The sequence below is a fragment of the Apodemus sylvaticus genome, chromosome 7 (genome assembly GCF_947179515.1).
Source record: "Apodemus sylvaticus chromosome 7, mApoSyl1.1, whole genome shotgun sequence".
NCBI lineage: Eukaryota > Metazoa > Chordata > Mammalia > Rodentia > Muridae > Apodemus > Apodemus sylvaticus.
In genome coordinates, this window is record NC_067478.1 from 83,328,177 (window position 1) to 83,348,876 (window position 20,700).

At 41.8% G+C, this 20,700-nt stretch overlaps 1 protein-coding gene across 5 annotated transcripts in view; it reads left to right on the forward strand.

Annotated features, from left to right (window-relative positions):
- The window catches only part of Rnf214 (ring finger protein 214), a 38,204-nt gene that overhangs the window by 727 nt on the left and 16,777 nt on the right, over nt 1-20,700 (forward strand). For 3 of the 5 annotated variants that reach the window (XM_052188436.1, XM_052188438.1, XM_052188437.1), the window contains exons 2-6: nt 852-965; nt 5,597-6,107; nt 6,879-6,938; nt 10,356-10,496; nt 16,940-17,079. In XM_052188436.1, the coding sequence (XP_052044396.1) occupies nt 859-965; nt 5,597-6,107; nt 6,879-6,938; nt 10,356-10,496; nt 16,940-17,079 (959 nt within the window). In that variant the 5' untranslated portion in view covers nt 852-858. The remainder of the gene's footprint in view (nt 1-851; nt 966-5,596; nt 6,108-6,878; nt 6,939-10,355; nt 10,497-16,939; nt 17,080-20,700) is intronic. The other 2 variants (XM_052188439.1, XM_052188440.1) reach the window with 1 other exon arrangement.

The window sequence follows — 20,700 nt, forward strand, 5'->3', positions numbered from 1 at the left end:
CACCTAGGAGCTTTTTATTATGAGAGGAAACTGAGGCACTGAGCTGTGACTGTTGATTCAGCCTGACTCGGTATCTGCTCTTGTGCATTCTTCTAGGTTCAGAGGTATTCATGTGATGCTGTCACAATAAAAGCAGGAATGTGAGCTAATCCTACCTTTACCACCTATTTTTTCTTCTCACAATAGAAGGCCATTCGAGTTTATTTTGCAGCAAAAATGATGCTCTTAAAAGTAAAAATGTAAAAAATCGTCTTCTTGAGTTCCCTTACTTTAGTTACCATGTTTTTCAGCATCTCCCTTTGCTTCTGGAGTAACCAAGTAGTAACCTGTTTTGCCACAGTGGTAATTTGCTAGTGGGGCTTTGGCAGATAACAGATATTCCCATCCTTAGGAAAGGAATACTGTCAGGCTAAAAGATGCCCCACAGAGATGGTCTGGGATGACTTGTTCTTGGAAACACCTCATAGAAACCCTATATACTTAATAGAGAATGCTTTGACTGCAACAGCCAAAAAAAGATTTAAACATATTATTGATTCTGGGCCAGAAAGATCCACTTTAATAAATGGTAATAGACAAGGTAGGTATGTGGACCATTCAGAAAATTATCATCTGTTTGAAAGGAATGCATTTCTGTCCAGAACAAAAGAAAAATCTTCCCTTAGACTTCTGATGTTTATGTATCTGTGGCAGTTCCTGGGGGCTAGTGCTGACTGGGATTTACGGCAGGAAGTGGCTTTTTTATTACCCTCCTGCAGAATACTCTTTCTTAGGTGTTTGGAGGAACTGACACAGTGGGAAAGCATTCAGCTTTGTCACTTGTGTCCTTTCATTTGTTTCCGAATGTCCAGAGTGCAGATGGCAGCCTCTGAGGTAGCTGGCCTTGGGGCCGGTGCCCCGAGTCCTTCGGAATCTTCTGCTTTGTGTGCTTCCAAGTCAGAGGACTCTCTCCCAGAAGGCCTAAGGTAAGGTGCAGACTCTTGAGGGGAAAGCTGATTTGGGTAAGCGGCTTTGGAGATGGATTTCTGAGCATCCATGTTTTCCTCTTTGGAGCTCTAGTGACACTTCTGTAGATTAAGGTTTTTTTTTCCCCTCCCTCAGATTAATTTTATTTTTTTTTTAAGTAGGGACTGCTTGGCTTTGTATGGTATCTTACATGGCAACTGATACTTGGGTAGGCATGCTAGGTTATAACAGGTATCAACACATAAATGCATATATCCCTTGATTTGTCCCGCACCGACTCTTTGTTCATTTAACCATTCTTGTGTGTCATGCTCATTTTCTTTTTTCTTTTTTTGGACAAGGTCCCCCTCTGTAGCTCTGGCTGGCCTAGAATTCACTGTGTAGACCAGGCTTACCTTAAACTCAGAGCAATCCATCTCTCTCTGCTTCCTGATTACTGACTGGGATTAAAGGGATGAACTACGTGTGTCCATAACTCGTGTCTTTATAAATTATTATTTATTGTATATAAAAATTTATTACCCTCCTGCAGTGATGGGATGGGGAGGTGTGTGTACATTTGGAAGCCAAGAGGACAGCTTTGGAGTTGGTACTTTCCTATTATGTGGGTTAGAGGCATCAGACTCATGTTACCAGGCTTTTGTGGAAAAACTTTTACCTACTAAGCCGCCTACTGATTTACAAGATACTTCGTTATATAGGTAGATATACAAAATACAAACATAATCACAGATTATCTGTGTATCTATTCATATTTACATCTATTAATATATCTTACTGCTTCATATGTTATGCCTTTAATTAAAATGTATTATTCTATTTTCCTCCAAGTTTGTTTTTTATTATAATTAATTCATTTATTTTTTCTTCTTGAGACAGGATCTCACTATGTAGCTCTGGTTGACCTGGAACTGACTGTGTAGACCAGACTGACCTTGAACTTACAGAGATCCATCTGATTCTGCCTCTCAAGTATTTAAATTTAGTGTTTTCGTGTAACATACGTGTCACAGTTTTCATGTGAAGATCATGAAAATCTGCCAGCATTGGTTCTCTTTCACCGTGTGGCTCCAGGGGAATCCCAGCTCAGGTGGTTAGGGTGGTAGGCTGGTGCCTTTACACACTGAGCCATTTCACTGGCTTCAAGACTGTTGATTATTAGCCGGGCGGTGGTGGCACATGCCTTTAATCCCAGCACTTGGGAGGCAGAGGCAGGCGGATTTCTGAGTTTGAGGCTAGCCTGGTCTACAGAGTGAGTTCCAAGACAGCCAGGGCTACACAGAGAAACCCTGTCTCAAAAACAAACAAGCAAAACCAACCAAATAAACAAAAGACCCTTGATTGTTGTTCATTTTTGAGACAGAATCTCTTATAGCTCAGGCTGGCCTCAAATTTACTATGGAGCCAAGGCTAAATTTCTGTCTCTACCTCCCAAGTGTGTGGGATACCACACTTAGCTTTTTCTTCCAAAGTCTTGAAAGCAGGAATTGTAATTACCTAGCTTTGCCTCTTAAGACTGTTTAATATACTGTTATGTGTAATATTGAACTAAATTGGCTAGGGGCCTGGGACCTAATCTGTATAGTAGGTAACACTATACCAGCAGCTGTGTGCACATCAACACGTTCAACCCTCATGCAAGTCCCAGAAGGCAGGTTTTAATGTTCCTATAACAGGTGAGGAACAGACTCAGAGAGGTTAGTGTGTTACTCAAGGTTACAGAACTGTGTTGGAGTCAGGATCTGAACTCATGAACTCTGACTTAAGAGTCAATAGGTATTTGTTTTTGAAAAGATATTTGAGTCCGGTTTGATGGTACATGCCTGTAGCACCAGCACTTCTGGATCCAAGGCAGGGGAGTGTGAAGTTCAAGGTCATATTCAGTTACTCTAGTTCAGAGCCAGCTTGAGTTACATGTGACTCTGTTACTAAATAAATAAACAAATGAATGAACAAAAATTAAGAGGTGCTTGTTAGGGAATGAGTAATGCGGGAAATGTAAGCCTACAGTAAACTTGGATATTTCTGCTTGTATTAATTTTCTAACTAAGAACAGCTATGTCCTACCAGTAGTAGTAATAGAGGCTAACAACAGGTTATTGAGTGAGCTCTATGTTAGGTGGACAGTACTGTTTCTACTTCAGAAATGAAATAATTTCCCTAGAGGCTAGTAAATTGTAGAGTTTGGATTTAAACCTGGGTATTATATTTGACCAGGTTTATAATTAAGTTCCCTGCCCCCATTCTACAGTTGGCTTTCAAGAAGAATCACTGAATGTTTGCTGGGGGAGGGAAAGGTTTTGTTTTAGTGGTCTTGCTCCTTCTGTAAATAACCTTCATCCATGCTCCTGTATTAATCTTAATTAAACTTACTGGTCCACTAAAAATAAATAAATAAAAATTAGCTGGGCTGTGGTGATGTACACCTTTAATTCCAGCACTTGGGATGCAGAGGCAGGTGGATCTGTGAGTTTGAGGCCAGGTTGGTCTACAGAGTGAGTTCTAGGACAGCCTGGACTACACAGAGAAACCCTGTCTTGGGAAAGAATAAATAAGTAAGTAAGTGAGTAAGTGAGTGACTTGAGTGTGTCACAAAGATTTCTATAGCACAGATTGACAGTTGTTCTGAGGGAAGAGCACGTCCCTGAAGCTTGTGTCAGTGCTACGTTGGGGTGTATAAAGGCTGAGCCGACAGCATAGACATTTGATACAGACCTTTACAGTTTTAATTTAATTAATTAATTAATTTAGAGACAGGGTTTCTCTGCATAGCCTTGGTTGTCTTGGAACTCACTCTGTACCTCTGTACACCAGGCTGGCCTCAAACTCACAGAGACCCTCCCGCCTCTGCCTCCTGAGTCCACTGGGATTAAAGGCAACTGCTAGGACTAAAGGTGTGCACCACCACCACCCGGCTTAATTTTTTTTCTTGATGTGCATTGGCATTTTGCTTACATATATGCCTGTGTGAGGGTGTTAAACTAGAACTAGAGTTAAGACAGCTATAAGTTGCCATGTGGGTGCTGGGAATTGAACTCATATCCTCTGGAAGAGCAGCCAGTGTTTTTAACCACTGAGCCATCTTTCCATAATTTGACATAGACTTAACTTGTGAGCAAAAGACTGGCTGTGAATATTAGATGTCCTTCTAAGTATGCTTTAAGGTTCTCTGGAAAAAGTTCTGCATTGGCCAAATGTGATAGTACCCGCCTTTAATTTTAGCACTTAGGAGGCAGAGGAAGGTGGATCTCTAAGAGTTCAAGACCAGTCTGATCTATTTAATTATGAGTGCCAGGCCAGTCAAGGCTACACCTTTGAGACCTTGTCTCAAAAAAGAAAACAAAACAAAACCAAGTAGTATATTGGTTCTGGAATAGCTTAGTGAACAATTTGTGCCTAGCCTGTGCAATTGTGTTCATTCCCTAGATCTAGGGGTGACAAGGAAATTAAACATTAAATATCTTTGACAAATGACAAAATTCCCATCCCAGATGTTAAATATATGTGTTTGTCATGTGGAGTAAAATTTCCATTGACACCTTCAGTTGTGAATCTAAAATTATACCTTCAAAGCTGAACATGGTGGCTTATGCCTAGAATCCCCAGCACTCGGATGCTGGGTGTAGGGTGGTTGCCATGGTTTTGAGGATACATGTGGCTGACATGCTCAGGATAGCCAGGACTACATACCAAGATGCTATCACAAAGAAATAAAATGAAATTTGACTCTCAATTACTTGAGGTGATACTATGGCAAACTGTTGAGTCAAATAGTGGTTTTGTTCAAAGATCTATGTTATGTGTTTAAAGGACAATTATTATTTTTAGTTAAAGTAAGTGTGTGTGTCTATGTCTGTTTGTGTTTAGACCAAGGACCAACTTTTAGGAGTTTTCTTTTTCCACTCTGGGTTACAGGAACTTAATTCAAATCATTAGGGCTTGCATAGCAAATACTTACCCAGTGAGCTATCTTGCTAGGCTAGTAAAATTATTTTTGTGGAACTTGAGGTTGGAATAACAACAAGGTTATGCCAGGAGTGATGGTGTACACCTTTAATCCCAGCGCTTGGATCTAGAGGCAGGTAGATTTCTTTGAGTTCAAGGCCAGTCAGTGAGCTCCTATCCCAAACAAATCTAAATATTTATGAAAATATGCATAACTAAGTTAGCATATGTAACTACCATAACTGGCGTTGTGCTATTTTTTTTCCTGTTCACAAAAGTTGTTGGCACTGGGCATTTATTTTTAGATCTTGAGGGTCCCTTGTTTTTAAGCACTTAGTATAGGCCACACCCAGAACAAGGTCTACCAGGTTAGAATACCTACAGATTGTTGGATAGAAAGAAGTTTGTTCTGATGGTGGAGAAGATCTCTAGCATCTGGTTTTATTCTAGTGGCTGTGTTGGGATATGGCTCACTAGTAGAGCACTGTCCAGCATCGGTTTGATCTCCAGCACCGAAAAACAGAGTATCATATTTAATTTCTCAAAAGCTGAGTGAAGAAAAAAGTTTCCTTCTTCTGTGGTGCTAGTAGCAGAAGCCTGGGTCTGAGGCATGCTAGTCAGATGACATACCACTGAGCTGCACCCTCATCCCAGAATTTTTTTTTTTTTTTTTTTTTTTGGATAGCCCCAAAGACTCTGCCCAGAAACAGAAGAACTCGTCTCCGCCGAGTGTAAGTAGCCCAATGATAACCAAGGAGAGTAACAGAAATGCCCATTTGGAACATCCAGAACAGAATCCTGGTTCATCAGAGGGTGATACTTCAGCAGCGCACGAGGAAGTTGTAGGAGAAAACTTGGTAGCCACAGCCCTTTGTCTTTCTGGCAATGGGTCTCAGTCTGATTTGAAGGACTTGACCAACCCAGCAGGAGAGGAGGGGGACATGAGCCTCCGGGAGAGCCTCCATCCAGTCACTCAGTCTCTTAAGGCAGGGTGCCACTCAAAACAACTTGCCTCCAGGAATTGCTCTGAAGAGAAATGCCCAGCAGCCTCCATCCTAAAGGAAGGTAGCAGGGATACAGGCTTGGACTTCCGACCTGTAGTACCGCCTGCAAATGGGGTTGAAGGAGTGAGAGTGGATCAGGATGATGATCAGGATAGCTCTTCCTTGAAGCTTTCTCAGAACATTGCTGTGCAGGTCAAGTATCACATTTCTACTACTAAAATGGAATTGGGGAGGGGGGAAGGGAGGAGCCCTTTATGTGGTAGAGAACTGCATTGTGTCATTTTTTTGCTAGTAGTCATGACACAGTTTGCATATAGTGTCATGTAATGGCTTCATTCTGCTGTTTCAGAAACAAGAAAGCCAGTATCTAGTTGTATAGCATGCATGAATTATCATGACCTCTGTGTAATTTCTTTGGATGAAAACTTGATTGGTATATATCTTTAGCATTTATCTTTTCCATTGTTTCCTTTTATTTTTTTATTTTTCAAGCCAGTGTTTCTCTGTGTAGCCCTAGTTGCCATGAAGCTCAGCATGTAGACCAGACTGACCTCAAATTCATAGAGTCCGCCTGCCTCTGCCTCCCAAGTGCTGGGAAGGAAGGCATGCACCGCCACTGGCTGGCCAGCATCCGTACTTTTCTACTCTGTCCTTGTTACTTGTCTGGTCTACATCTTAAGTAAATGAATCCTGCTTTCTGGTGCCTGGGGTGCCATGTTGTGCAAAGAACTATGGGCACATAGATTGCAGGAGGCAGTTATTTTCTCAGATCCCTCGCTTTCTCTTAGGCAGATGGAGGATTGTTTTGTGGGGTAAAGATTGCATCAACGATGGGAGTATATGCCATAACTTCATTGCTGCTTTGCTCTTTGTTGCAGGTTTCTAGATGAATAACTCTAAAATAACTCTATTTGTGTTAAAATGCCTTAAAGTCCTGAATATGATTGTTTCTTCTTTTTGTAGACTGACTTTAAAACAGCTGATTCAGAAGTAAACACAGACCAAGATATCGAAAAGAATCTGGTAAGTGCATACTTAAATGTCATTGTCACGTAAAGCCACTGGAGCACAGGATGTAGAAGCATTGTCATCTTGGTTGGGAAAAGTGCACATCTCCTTCATAAAGTCCCTGACAGTGGGAATGGACTGCGTCACCCAGCCTGTTATATTTAACATATCTCTCATGCCAGTCCTGCTCTGAAGGGAAGATAGGATCTCTGTAGTTACTGGTGCACTCTATTTGGGTTTAGTAATACAACTTGTTTTCTGTTTACTACTATCTACACGTCCTTTTAAAATGTCCCTTTTTGTTTTTATTTCTTTATTTTGAGGTGGGCTTTCAAACAATGTAACTCTGGTTTGCCTCAGACCTTGAGTGTTGCCTTGAGTGAGACCTGGGATGCACCATACAACCATTCTATGTTTGACAAAGGTCTGGTTCTGTAGCCAGGCCAGCCTTGAACTCACAGCATCCTCCATGGCATGTCTGTAATTACAGGTGTGCGCCTCCTACAATGACCTTCTACATGTCGGACTTCCGCTTTGCATGCAACTGGGTCTTAACGTAGCCTAGACTGACCTTGAATTCACAACATAGGAGGGTGACCTTTAGCTCCCGCTGTTCCTGCCCTCACATTCCAAGTGCTGTGGGCCTGGCCCCATTGGTTTTATTTTTAAAAGATGATCCTCCATGGGTATGGTGGTGCATACCTATAATCTTAGCACTCGGGAGGTAGAGGCATGAAGACCAGGAGTTCAAGCCCGGTCTCAGTTATGTAGTGTGTTTGAGGCTAGCCTGGATACAGGAGATGCTGTCTCAAAAAGCTGACTCCCCAAACCAAATGAAATATTTTGGGTATACTATATTGGCTCTGAATCGTTGGGTCTTACATTTTAGACTCTTTGTTAAGTTTAACTTAACTTACTAACTGTACAGGCTAGTTTCGTGTGTCAACTTGACACAGGCTGGAGTTATCACAGAGAAAGGAGTTTCAGTTGGGGAAGTGCCTCCATGAGATCCAGCTGAGGGGCATTTTCTCAATTAGTGATCAAGTTGTGAGGGCCCCTTGTGGGTGGTTCCACCTTTGGGCTGTGGTGCTCTTGGGTTTTATAAGAGAGCAGGCTGAGCAAGCCAGTAAGAAACATCCCTCCATGGCTTCTGCATCAGCTCCTGCTTCCTGACCTGCTTGAGTTCCAGTCTTGACTTCCTTTTGTGATGAACTGCAACATGGAAGTGTAAGCTCAATAAACCCTTTCCTCCCCAACTTGCTTCTTGGTCATGATGTTTGTACAGGAATAGAAACCCTGACTAAGACACTAACCATGTTACAGTGTCAGGCTGCTGTCACTTTATCAGTTCTTTCTGGTCTGTATTGCTTACGTAAATACATACTCTTTACTGCCCCTTTGTAGTTGGTTTGTTGTTTAGATGAAGTCTCACTGTGTGGCCTAGGCTAGCTTTGAGGCTGTAATCCTGCTGCTTCAGCCTCCCAGGTTACAGGTTACAGGTGAATGCCACCAAACTGAGTAGTACTGAGGAGTTGTATTTATTTTCATTTTGGAGAAAAGGTCTCAAGGCCTACACTGGCCTCAAACTGTTCTCCTGCCTCTCCTCCATGGCTTCTGCATCAGCTCCTGCTTCCTGACCTGCTTGAGTTCCAGTCTTGACTTCCTTTTGTGATGAACTGCAACATGGAAGCCACCAAACTGAGTAGTACTGAGGAGTTGTATTTATTTTCATTTTGGAGAAAAGGTCTCAAGGCCTACACTGGCCTCAAACTGTTCTCCTGCCTTCTCCCTCCATGGCTTTATCAGTTCTTTCTGGTCTGTATTGCTTACGTAAATAAGAGATAATCCTCTGAATGCCAGGGATTATCCAGGTGCAGATACCATGTCTGTTGGCCTGCAGTCCTGTGGATCTAGCCCAGGACTTTGTGCATGACAGTCAGGCACTTCCCTGGCTGAGTTCATTCCCACCCACATTTGTTCTCTGAGAAAGGAACTTGCTCTGGAAGTTATTTACTTATTTGTTTAGTTTTGTTTAAAAAAAAAAAAGCATGATTACTGAGCAAGGGTGGCAACATAAGAACTGTTGGTTTCTAAACTTTAGATAAACACTTGGAAAGTTGAAGTAGGAGGATCAGAAGTTTAAGTTCAGCATTTACTGCAGTTTGAGTTCCAGATCAGCCTGGTTGCAAAGGCCATATCTAGAAAGAAAGGAGAGAGAAAGAGAGGGAGAGAGGGAGAGAGACAGGGAAAGACGGGGAGAGAGGAGAAAGAGAGAGAGAGAGAGAGAGAGAGAGAGAGAGAGAACCAATAGAATTTTAGGTAGAAAATACTCGTCTCCTAAAATAGCCCACTTGGCCCAGTGAGACGGCTTAGTGAGTAAGAGTGCTTGCCACTCAAGCCCGGTGAGCTGCGGTCCATCCCCAGCGCTCATGGAAGAATGGAAGAAGTGGGTTGCAAAGACAGCTTGGCAATCAAAGCACCTCTCAAGGGCCCAGAGGTTAGTTCCAGCACTTACATGCAATGCCTCATAGCCGATGTAGTTCCACTTCAGGGAATCCAGCATCTCTAGCCTTCTTGGGCTCAGTGATTATGAGAATGCACTGCTCCTCCAGAGGACCTGAGGACCGTTCCCAGCACCCATACTGGACAGCTCACAACTGTCTGGAACTCCAGATCTAGGGGTTTGACACCCCCTTCTAGCCTCCAAGAATATTGCACTTGTGTATACAAATGGTTGTGTGTGCTTTAGCATGGTGTCGAATACTAGTACTTTCTGCAGAGATGGAAATGGTCTCAGTCTCTGTTCTCTGGTTTTGTGGCCACCATTCACAGGTGGCATTTGAGTCCTTGAAATGTGGCTAGGCTCCTGAGGGCCTGGTGTTTCTGTTTTATTCTATTTGATTAAAGTTATATAGCCACATGCAGCTAGTCGCTATTGTATTGGACAGTGTATCCACATCTTAGATATAGATTGGAGGTACAGTTTGGTTGATAAAATACTTGCCCATCATGCAGGAAGCCCTGAGTTCAATCCCTAGTATAGCATAAACTAGGTGTGGTGGTCCATATATGTAGTTGCTATACATGGCCGATGCAGGTGTGAGAGTCAGAAGTTCAAGACTAGCCAGGCAGTGGTGATGCACGCCTATAATCCCAGCACTCTTGGAGGCAAAGGCAGGCGGATCTCTGAGTTCGAGGCCATCCTGGTCTACAGAGTGAGTTCCAGGACAGCCAGGGCTACACAGAGAAACCCTGTCTCGAAAAAAATCAAATCCAGAAAACCAAAAAAAATTTTTTTTTCAAGACTATGTTTGGCAGCATAATAAGATGGAGGCTACTGAGCTGTATAAGACGCTTTCTCAAAGCAAGCAATCAAAACCTGAAGGCTTCTCATGATTCAATTGGAAATGAAACTTTTGTCGTTCTCAATAGGACAAAATGATGACAGAGAGAACTCTGTTGAAGGAACGTTACCAAGAAGTCCTGGACAAGCAGAGGCAGGTGGAGAGTCAACTTCAAGTGCAATTAAAGCAGCTTCAGCAAAGAAGAGAAGAAGAAATGAAGAACCACCAGGTAGTCTGCAGATACTGACATTTGGGGGTGTAGCTCAATGGTAGAGTGCTTGGCTAGCATACTCAGCAACCTGGGTTCAATTCCCAGAACCACAAAAGAAAAGGGAACGAAGAAAGGAAGGAAGGAAGAGAAGGAAGGAAGGAAGGAAGGAAGGAAGGAAGGAAGGAAGGAAGGAAGGAAGGAAGGAAGGAAAAGATTGGCAGCTCGCCCGGCAGTGGTGGCGCACGCCTGTAATCCCAGCACTCTGGGAGGCAGAGGCAGGCGGATTTCTGAGTTCGAGGTCAGCCTGGTCTACAGAGTGAGTTCCAAAAAACCAAATCCAAAAAAACCTTAAAAAAAAAAAAAAAGGAGTGGCAGCTCAGATAAGCATTGCGTGTCTTCTCTAACATGCAGAACATGTTAAAATTACTTAAGTATGGCTATAAGAATTGGCACATGCTTTTAATCACAGCACTCTGAAACAAAGGAGGTGGAGACCTGTGAATTTGAGCCCAGCCTGGTCAAACTAGCATGCTTCAGTCCTTGTAGCATAGCTAGGTCTGTATCGTCAGACCATATCTCAGAAAAAAACTTTAAAAAACCCCTATGTACTGGGCGATGGTGGCGCACGCCTGTAATCCCAGCACTCTGGGAGGCAGAGGCAGGCGGATTTCTGAGTTTGAGGCCAGCCAGGGCTATACAGAGAAACTTTGTCTCGAAAAAACCAAATCCTAAAAACAAAAAAACCCCCCAAAAGCAATAACAACAAAAAACGACGTAAGTATGTATGTATGTATGTATGCATGCATGCACTCAGACACTTTGCTAATGAGTAAAATAACCATTTCTGATCAGACTTTTTTTTTTTTGGTTTTTCGAGACAGGGTTTCTCTGTATAGCCCTGGCTATCCTGGAACTCACTTTGTAGATCAGGCCTCGAACTCAGAGATCCACCTGCCTCTGCCTCCCAAGTGCTGGGATTAAAGGTGTACGCCACCACAGCCCGGCTCTGATCAAGCTTTAAATAGTTTCTTTAAAAAGAAAAAAGCTGGAGAGATGGCTCAGCAGTTAAGAGCACTGACTACTCTTTCAGAGGCCCTGAGTTCAATTCCCAGCAACCACATTATGGCTCATAACCATCTGTAATGGAATATGATGCCCTCTTCTGGTGTGTGTGAAGACAGCTACAGTGTACTGATATATGTAAAATAAATAAATCTTTAAAAAAAAAAAGAAAGAAAAAAGAAAGAAATCAGTATTTCTGGGTTTGGTTTATTTTTGATACTACAGACTCTGTGTAGCTCAGACTAACCTTGAACTCTAGATCCTCTTACATAGACTACTATGGCAAGGTTATCAAATTTTAATATAAAGAAGGCTGGAGAGATAGCTTAGCTACTTAGAGATGGCTTTGTTGCCCTTGAAGAGGACCTGAGTTAGGTTCCTAGCGTCCTTGTCAGGAGGCTCACAACCTATAACTCTTATTGCTTGTAATTCTAGCTTCAGGGGACCCAGAACCTTCTTCTGGGCTCTGGATACCTGCACTCACATGAGCACAGACACATATATATATACAGATAACTTATTTTTAATCTTCAAAAAAACCACAGGTATAAAAGAAGCATTGAGGGCATGTTGTCTCGACTCTTCTATTTTAGTTTAGAGACAAAAAAGATTCTTTTTTGTTTTTTGGGGGGTTTTTTGTTTGTTTGTTTGTTTGTTTTGTTTTGAGACAGGGCGGCAAAAAAGATTCTTTACTTAAAATATTTTGTTGACTTTATTGACTAGTAAACTTATAGTCTCCTGTCTCATGTAAAAATAGTTTCATTTAGGTTAAATCTAAAAACTGGAAAATATAGATTAGAAAAGTGAAAACCTTAAATGCAAGGAAAAGATATACTCAGAAGTCAAAGAGTGTTGTCAGCCGGATGATGGTGGTGCACACCTGTAATCCCAGCACTCTGGGAGGCAGAGGCAGGTGGATTTCTGAGTTCAAGGCCAGCCTGGTCTACAGAGTGAGTTCCAGGACAGCCAGGGCTATACAGAGAAACCCTGTCTCAGAAAAAAAAAAAATCCAAAATAAAAAATAAAATAAAATAAAAGAGTGTTTTCATGGTCGAGGTAAAGTGAGCTTTTGAGAGCTATGAACTCTCATGCTCATTTTGGAAACATGCAAAGACCTAGCAATTAAAATTGTAAGTACATAGTAAATAATTTGCTTACACAGTCTTATTGGCAGTTCATTCTATAGATGCAAACATGTGGACATTTATTGCATTGTTGGTTAAAATCTTAAGTGACACATTTCTAAAATCCAATGCTGTGGTACAGAGGCAGGAAAATCAGGAGTTTCAGGTTGTCTTCAGCTAAATTATGAATCTGAGGCCAGTCTGGGTAGGCTGTCTCAGCCACCTTTAGATTAGGTTGGAAAAGTAGCTTCAAAAAAGTTTCAGTCAATCTGATGAACTTTTTTTTTTTTAAATATTTATTTATTTATTTTTATTTACATTGCAAATGATTTCCCCTTTTCTGGGTCCCCACTCCCCGCAAGTCCCATAAGCCCTCTTCCGTCCCCCTATTCTTCCATCTACCCCTTCCCACTTCCCTGTTCTGGAATTCCCCTATACTCTTGCACTGAGTCTTTCCAGAACCAGGGCCCACTCCTCCATTCTTTTTGGACATCATTTAATTTGTGGATTATGTCCTGGGTCTGATGAACTTTTAACAGAATGGTTGAATAGCCTGGAAATATCTATATGGTTTAGTTATGTCTATAGTTATTGATATAATGTGATTATGCTGAATGGAAAAAAAACAAGATGCAAAATTAATATTAAGTGGCCTCACTAGAAATGAAAAAATGGCCAAGAATGTAGCTTAGAAGTAGTATGTGTGCTTTGTGTGTGGACCTCTAGCACCACCCCGACAACAGTGAACAAACTGAAAACATAACCCAAATCCCTTAGCACAGAGAGCACCTTTATGCACAGAGAAAAGGGGTAATTGTCACAGGTGATGACCTTTAAATTGTACAGTCTTATGAATGTACTCATGTATGTGTGTATGTATATATATATATGTATTATATATAATATATATGTATGTATATCAGTTACAGGTGATGAGCTTTGTATTGTACAGTCTTATGAGTGTACTCACACATGTATTTATTCCTGTTTTATATAGTAAGACAGCAAATGTCTTAGGGTTGCTATTGCTGTGTTGAAACATCATAACCAAAAGCAAGTTGGGGAGGAAAGGGATTTATTTATTCAGCTTACACTTTCATATTGCTGTTTATCATGGGAGGAAGTCAGAACAGGAACTCCAACAGGGCAGGAGCCTGGAGGCAGGATCTGCTTACTTTCTTGTCCTACATGGCTGCTCAGCCTGTTCTTTCTTTCTTTCTTTCTTTCTTCTTTTCGTTTGGAGACAGGGCTTCTCTGTGTAGCCCTGACTGTCTTGAAGGCTGTAGACCAGGCTGGCTTTGAACTCACAGAGATCCTCCTGCCTCTGCCTCCTGAGTGTTGAGATTAAAGGCATATGCCACCACTACTGGGTGATCAGTCTGCTCTCTTGTAGCACTTTGGACAACCAGCCCAGGGATGGATGGCACCATTCACAGTGGGATAGGCCCTTCCCCACTAATCACTAATTAGGAAAATCTTTACAGGCCTGCCAATAATCTAATATTATAGATGCAGTGTCTTAATTGATATTCCCTCTTCTCAGATGACTTTAGCTTGTGCCAAGTTGACATAAAACTATCTAGCACAACAAACAAACAGAAAATTGTGCTTATAATAAAATCAGAAGTATAATAAAACAAGAGCATATTGGTTAGGTGTAGTAAACTCTAGCCTGAAGCAAGAATTCTTTTTTTTTTAAAGATTTCTTTATTTTATTATATGTAAGTACACTGTAGCTGTCTTCAAACACACCAGAAGAGGGGGTCAGATCTTTATTACAGATGGTTGTGAGCCACCATGTGGTTGCTGGGATTTGAACTCAGGACCTTTGGAAGAGCAATCAGTGCTCTTAACCACAGAGCCATCTCTCCAGCCCCTGAAGCAAGAATTCTTGAATTCCTTTCTCAGTATCCTTGACAGGTGTTTGTCAGTCTTTATTGGAGCATCAGTAATAGGGAGCATAGTGCTACACAAGACAGGACATTCCATTTTTCAGTTCCTGTGTGTGTGTGTGTGTGTGTGTGTGTGTATGTAAGTATGCACACAATTATGCATGCAGGTATGTGTGCATGTTTGTGGAGGTGAGGTATCATTCCTTAGGCATTGTCTACTTTGTGATTTGAGACAGACTCTCTCATTTGGACCTAGAGCTAGGCTGGCTGTTCAGCAAGCTGCAGGGATCCCTTGGCTCTGCCTTTCCAGATCTCAGAGTACAAGGACATGCCACCACACCCCGTTACTTTATGGGGGTTCTAGGAATAAAATTCATCATTATGCTTATATATGGCAAGTGCTTTACTAACTAACTGAGCTCTCCCCAGTCTCATCTCATTTTTTAAAAGTTATTTTATTTTATGTATATATTTATGCCCTCGCCTTTATTTATGTCTGTGCACCACTTGTATCAAGGGCCCTGGAAGGCCAGGAGAGGGCATCAGATCCCTCGGAACCAGAGTTACAGACAGTTGTGAGCCACTATGTGGTTGTTGGGTATTGAAACTAGGTCCTCTGGAAGAATAGCCAGTGCTCTTAAATGCTGAGCTGTCTCTCTAGCCCCACATTTTTATTTTTCTTCTTTCTTTCTTTCTTTCTTTCTTTCTTTCTTTCTTTCTTTCTTTCTTTCTTTCTTTCTTTCTTAAAGATTTATTTATTTTATTTTATACATATGAGTACACCACCATTGTTTCCTTCAGACACACCAGAAGAGGGCACCAGACCCTATTACAGATGGTTGTTAGCCACCATGCAGTTGCTGGGAATTGAACTCAGAACCTTTGGAAGAGCAGTCAGTGCTCTTAACCACTGAGCCATCTCTCCAGCCCCCTTTAGTTTTCAAAGATTCTTAGATCTGTCTTGTGGAGTTCAAGTCTATGTTCATATAACTTTCTTCCAGAGGTTTGACTTTCACATCAGTAGTTTATGAAATTGATTCTTTTTGTGTTTTTTTTTTTAGATTTATTTATTTTATTTATATGAGTATACTGTAGCTGTCTTTAGACACAGCAGAAAAGGGCATTGAATCCCATTACAGATGGTTGTAAGCCACCATGTGACTGCTGGAAATTGAACTCGGGACCTCTGAAAGAGCAGTCAGTGTTCTTAACCACTGAGCCATCTCTCCAGCCCTGAAATTGATTCTTTTAGTTCTGTCTGATTCCACTAAGTCAGCATATGGATATATAATCATTGAAATAAACTATCAGGCTGAGTAGCAGTGGCTCAACATTGGCTGCTAGGATGCTGAGAGAGGATGCTTGCAGAAAGTTTGAGGCCAGCCTGCCGTGCTTCATAGGGATCACAAGGCTAATCTAGGATACACAGTAAAATCATGTTCAAAGTACCAAAAACACTGAGCATGGAAGTGCATATCGGTTAGTGCAGTTTTAAAAGTGATATTTTTTTTTATCCCAACTATCTCCAAAATAATGAGACAGAGATTGTAAAATTTATTCAGTCAAGCTCTATGGCACAATAGCTGAGCAGTATTAATCTGTTTTAATCTTCTAAACTAATCTGGCTGCTTCTCAACCAAAATTCCTGAGATACTTGCATTTTAATATTGATCTGGCTCTCTGTTCCAGGTGTGTTCTCAGGGTGGCTCCTGGACCCTTTCCTCATGGCCAAACCCTCTCTCCTATCTCTCCTCCCCTGGCTGGGATGGGAAGTCCAGCCCTAGTCTCTGCTCTGCTCAGCCATTGGCTGACCAGATTTTATTGACAAATCAGAGACTAAATGGGGAGTGATGTTTATGTAACATTGAGACTTTATTAGAAATAGCATTGCAGTGTCATACCCTGATTGCAACCAGATATGGGGGAAGATAAATCAGCATTTGAATAATAGAGGATAATCTTTATACAGTACACAATAATATTACGCCTATACATATCTATAATCCAAGTCAGTGGAACTAGATACAAGGGATCAGGGTTCAAGACCAGTTTTGTCTACATATTGAGTTTAAGCCCAGCCTAGTTATATAATACCTTATCTCAAAACCAAACCAAAAAACCTATCAGGCTGGCTAGGTTTGTAGCTCAGTTATGGAATGCTTGCTGAGCATGTACCAGGCTCTTGTTCCAAACCCTCGCAACATACACCACACACACACACACACACACACACACACACAGAGAGAGAGAGAGAGAGAGAGAGAGAGAGAGAGAGAGAGAGAGAGAGAGAGAGAGAAACTTTCATACTGAAACAAATAAAAACCCGAAAACACTAAAAGCTAACCTTTCTTTATTTGTGTGACTATAATTACGTGGGTTTTAGGAGATACTAAAGGCCATTCAGGATGTGACCATAAAGCGAGAAGAAACCAAGAAGAAGATAGAGAAAGAAAAGAAGGAGTTCTTGCAGAAGGAGCAGGACTTGAAAGCTGAAATCGAGAAGCTCTGTGAGAAGGGCAGAAGGTAAATGCTTCTGCTGCACATATGACCCTGTGTGTGTGTGTCTGTGTGTCTGTGTGTGTCTGTGTGGAAGGGCCAGTTCCATTCCTTTTGTATGAGAAAGAAACACGTCAGAATTCCTCAATGATTAGTATTCTCAGTCCCTACATGACACAAAAGAAAGAAGCTCAGAGAGTTGGTACTACTCTGCAATGCTAAGTAAGAGCTGGGGGACATAGCTCAGTGGTCCCATCCTGGGCTCAGGCCCCAGCACCTCTTCCCTGGGTTCCAAGTATGTTCATAATTTTTATTTATATTTTATAACCTCTGTGTGTGTGTGTGTGCGTGTGTATCTGTGTCTGTCTCTCTCTGTGTTCTGGGATTACTACATGGCACTATTTCGTGCCCCAGTTTTAGGTATCTTGGGGGTCCAAAATAAGGTTGTTATGTACACATAGCAAATGTTTTGCTATGAACCTCTCCACAGCCCCACGATCAAGATTTCTGTTACTCTAAAACCTATTTCCCTTACTTTATATCCTGAGGGGCATTTTTTTTCTCCGTAAACTGAGGTCACGGGAAAGTGTTGAATGGTTATGCTGGTCAGTACCACCAATGGTACACTGTTGCCCCTTATGAAGGAATTATCCAGTGATCATCTCCTCTTCTTGATACTGTAATGAGCAAAATGGACCTTGAATTTAATTGCATTCTCAGTTTTCCAAGTTGTTTGAAATCACGTGCTTGAAAACTCACAATTGTGAATTCTGTGATAATGTTATTTAAATGCTGGTGACAGTTTTTTTCTTTATTGAGATGAACTTGGGTGTTGTAAATATGTATGATAAGTAAAAAGTAAGCAGCAAGATCACTTACTGATTTATTTTCTAAAGTGAAAAACAGTAACTGTGGCACCTCCACATGCAAAGGAGTATTAGGGAGATGGACTGGAAGGTAGACAGCTCTGTTTAGAATCTGGTGAACTGTTCGCAGGTGGGTGAGACTGATCATTCTCAAACAGTTTTGCAGAGTCTTCCCAGAAGAGCATTGTCCTTTGAGTTGACAGTGATAGAACAGCTAGCAGACTACCCAGGGCAGAGTTGGCTCTGCCACAGTCTTCACAGCTGATCTGGGGAAGATGAAATATAGACACCCAGAGACATGGAGCATGTGAGATCTTAACGAACTATAGTTTTGGTCTATAGTTTTGTCTAGGCCCTGATATCCTTTTGCTGTGTACTCTCTACACACACTCTCTCTCTCTCTCTCTCTCTTTCTCTCTCTCTCTCTCTCCACACACACACACACACACACACACACACACACACACACACACACAAGCTGTCTTCAGACACACCAGAAGAGGGCATCAGATCCTATTACGGAGCCACCATGTCTGTGAGCCACCATGTCGTTGCTGAGAATTGAACTCAGTACCTTTGGAAGAGCACTCAGTGCTCTTAACTGCTGAGCCACTTCTCCAGCCCCAACTCTCCAGTCTTTTAAGCAACTCTAACTAACTTCTCTTCCCTCTGATTGAATAGCTACAATAATGCTAACAGCTTCACTCAAGACTCTGTTTCGTTTAAGGTCCTCCATATGTAGCCAGGGCTAACCTGGAACTTACTATCTTTCTGTCCTCCTGACCACTGGCTTGGATTACAGTCTTGTTAAACTGGCCTCAGTTTCACTGTGCAGCAGCAACTGACCTTAAGTACTTGTACTTCTGCTTCTCCTAGGTCCTTGATTCCCCAGTTTTGTTTTAATCTTTGTGCATGTGTGTGAGTGTAGCTCTCAGAGGACAGTGTCAGGTGTGTGTACCCCGAAGTGCCCAGCTTTTATATGTGTTACACCACACTGTCTCAAAGAGCGGAATACAACAGTGAAGCAAAATGCAGACCAAGCCGAGTGCATTGTGAAAGGTAGAGAATGAGGGCACAGCCACATGCTGTAAGTGGGTGAGGCTGACGGAGAGAGGACGACGGCAGAGAGGCCGAGACACTTAGGGCCAGGAACTTTGTTTTCTTTTTCTTTTTGACATAGTCTTATGTCAAAGATAGCCCAGGCTAGTCTTGAACTCAGTATGTAGCTGAGACTGGCATTCCAGGCATGTGTCACTATGGCCTGAGCCTTTATATATGAAGAGTTAACAAGGACTCTAGATAACATTTGTTTCTATTTTGTCTATCCGTATTCACTGAGCTAGAGATTAAGGCAAAAATATATTCATGTCGTTTATTTTAAAATGACATAATACTTATATGTTAACATAAAGTATGTTTTATCATGAAAATTGCTTTACAGGTTAATTTAAAAAAATGACATTGGTTCATTTAGAAAAATAACATTGTTTAGATGCTTATATGTCTCTTTAGTTAAAAAAAAAACTTAAGTTTTTATAAATTTAATTGATTACAAGTGTTTTTTGTTGAAGTCTGGAGAAAATTGTAGTATATAGGTGAACTAGAAGACCAAGAGGTATTTTAATGGCTTCTAAATATGACTGTAGGTATTCTTTTGTATGCTAAAGCCTATTACCAGGTCACTTTGTTAAAACTTAGTGATGAAGTGGATCTGAATAATTTGATAATTGTTTTGAATTGCTCTATTCAATAAAAAAATCAGTTGGGGGTGGGTGGGGTAGGGTGAGGTGGGGTCAGGTGGTGGTGATGTGTGTGTGTGTGAATATACCATTGGGCTGTATTCTTAGCCTAGTTTTGTGATTTTGAGACAAGGTCTCTCTGTTGATAAGGCTGGCTTTAAACTTACTCTGTAGGCCAGGCAAAGTTTAAACTTGAGACACCCAAATGGGGCCTCCAGAGTAGCAGCAGGTGCAGCCTTGTGGTCACTGCCTATTGGTTTACATTCCTGCTGGTTTGTTTAGTTTGCTTTTTGAAACAGTCTCACTTTAAAGTCCCTGCTGACTTGGAGCTTGCTGGGTAGACCAGGTTGGCCTCAAACTATGGCATCCCTTCTGCCTTTGCCTCCACGGTGCTAGAGTATAGGCACACACCGCAGCACCTTAGAGTGCTAGGGTATAGGCACACACCGCTGCACCTTAGAGTGCTAGGGTATAGGCACACAGCACAACGCCTTCAAGCTTGAGTGGGTCTCTTACCTACTTAGTTAAGGGTTAACTTTCTTTCTGATCCCTTTTTGGGTTAATTAAATTCCCAGATCAATAGGGAGAAGAACCAGTTTATTTGAGTGTGCAGTGTGTATACACAGGAGAGAACTACTTGAACCAGGAACTCCCAGGGTTAGGATCTGAGGTTCTGTATCATCTTCTTAGGCAAAGATAGGAGGAGAGAAAAATGCTTCTAGGGAGTGTGTGTGTGTGTGTGTGAGAGAGAGAGAGAGAGAGAGAGAGAGACAGAGACAGACAGAGAGACAGAGAAAGACAGACAGACACAGACAGACAGACCTCAGATATCATTACATCATCCACCTCCTTTCAGAGAGGGTCTCTTTGGCTTGAAGTTGATCATTTAGGCTAGACTGGCTGGACAGTGAGCCCCAGAGATCTATTACCTTCCCTACCCAGTGCTACGAGTACAAGTGTCTACTCCACCCATGGCTGACCTGGACTTGCATTGTGGACCAGGCTGGCCTTGCACACCTGCCTCTGCCTCCCAAATGCTGGGA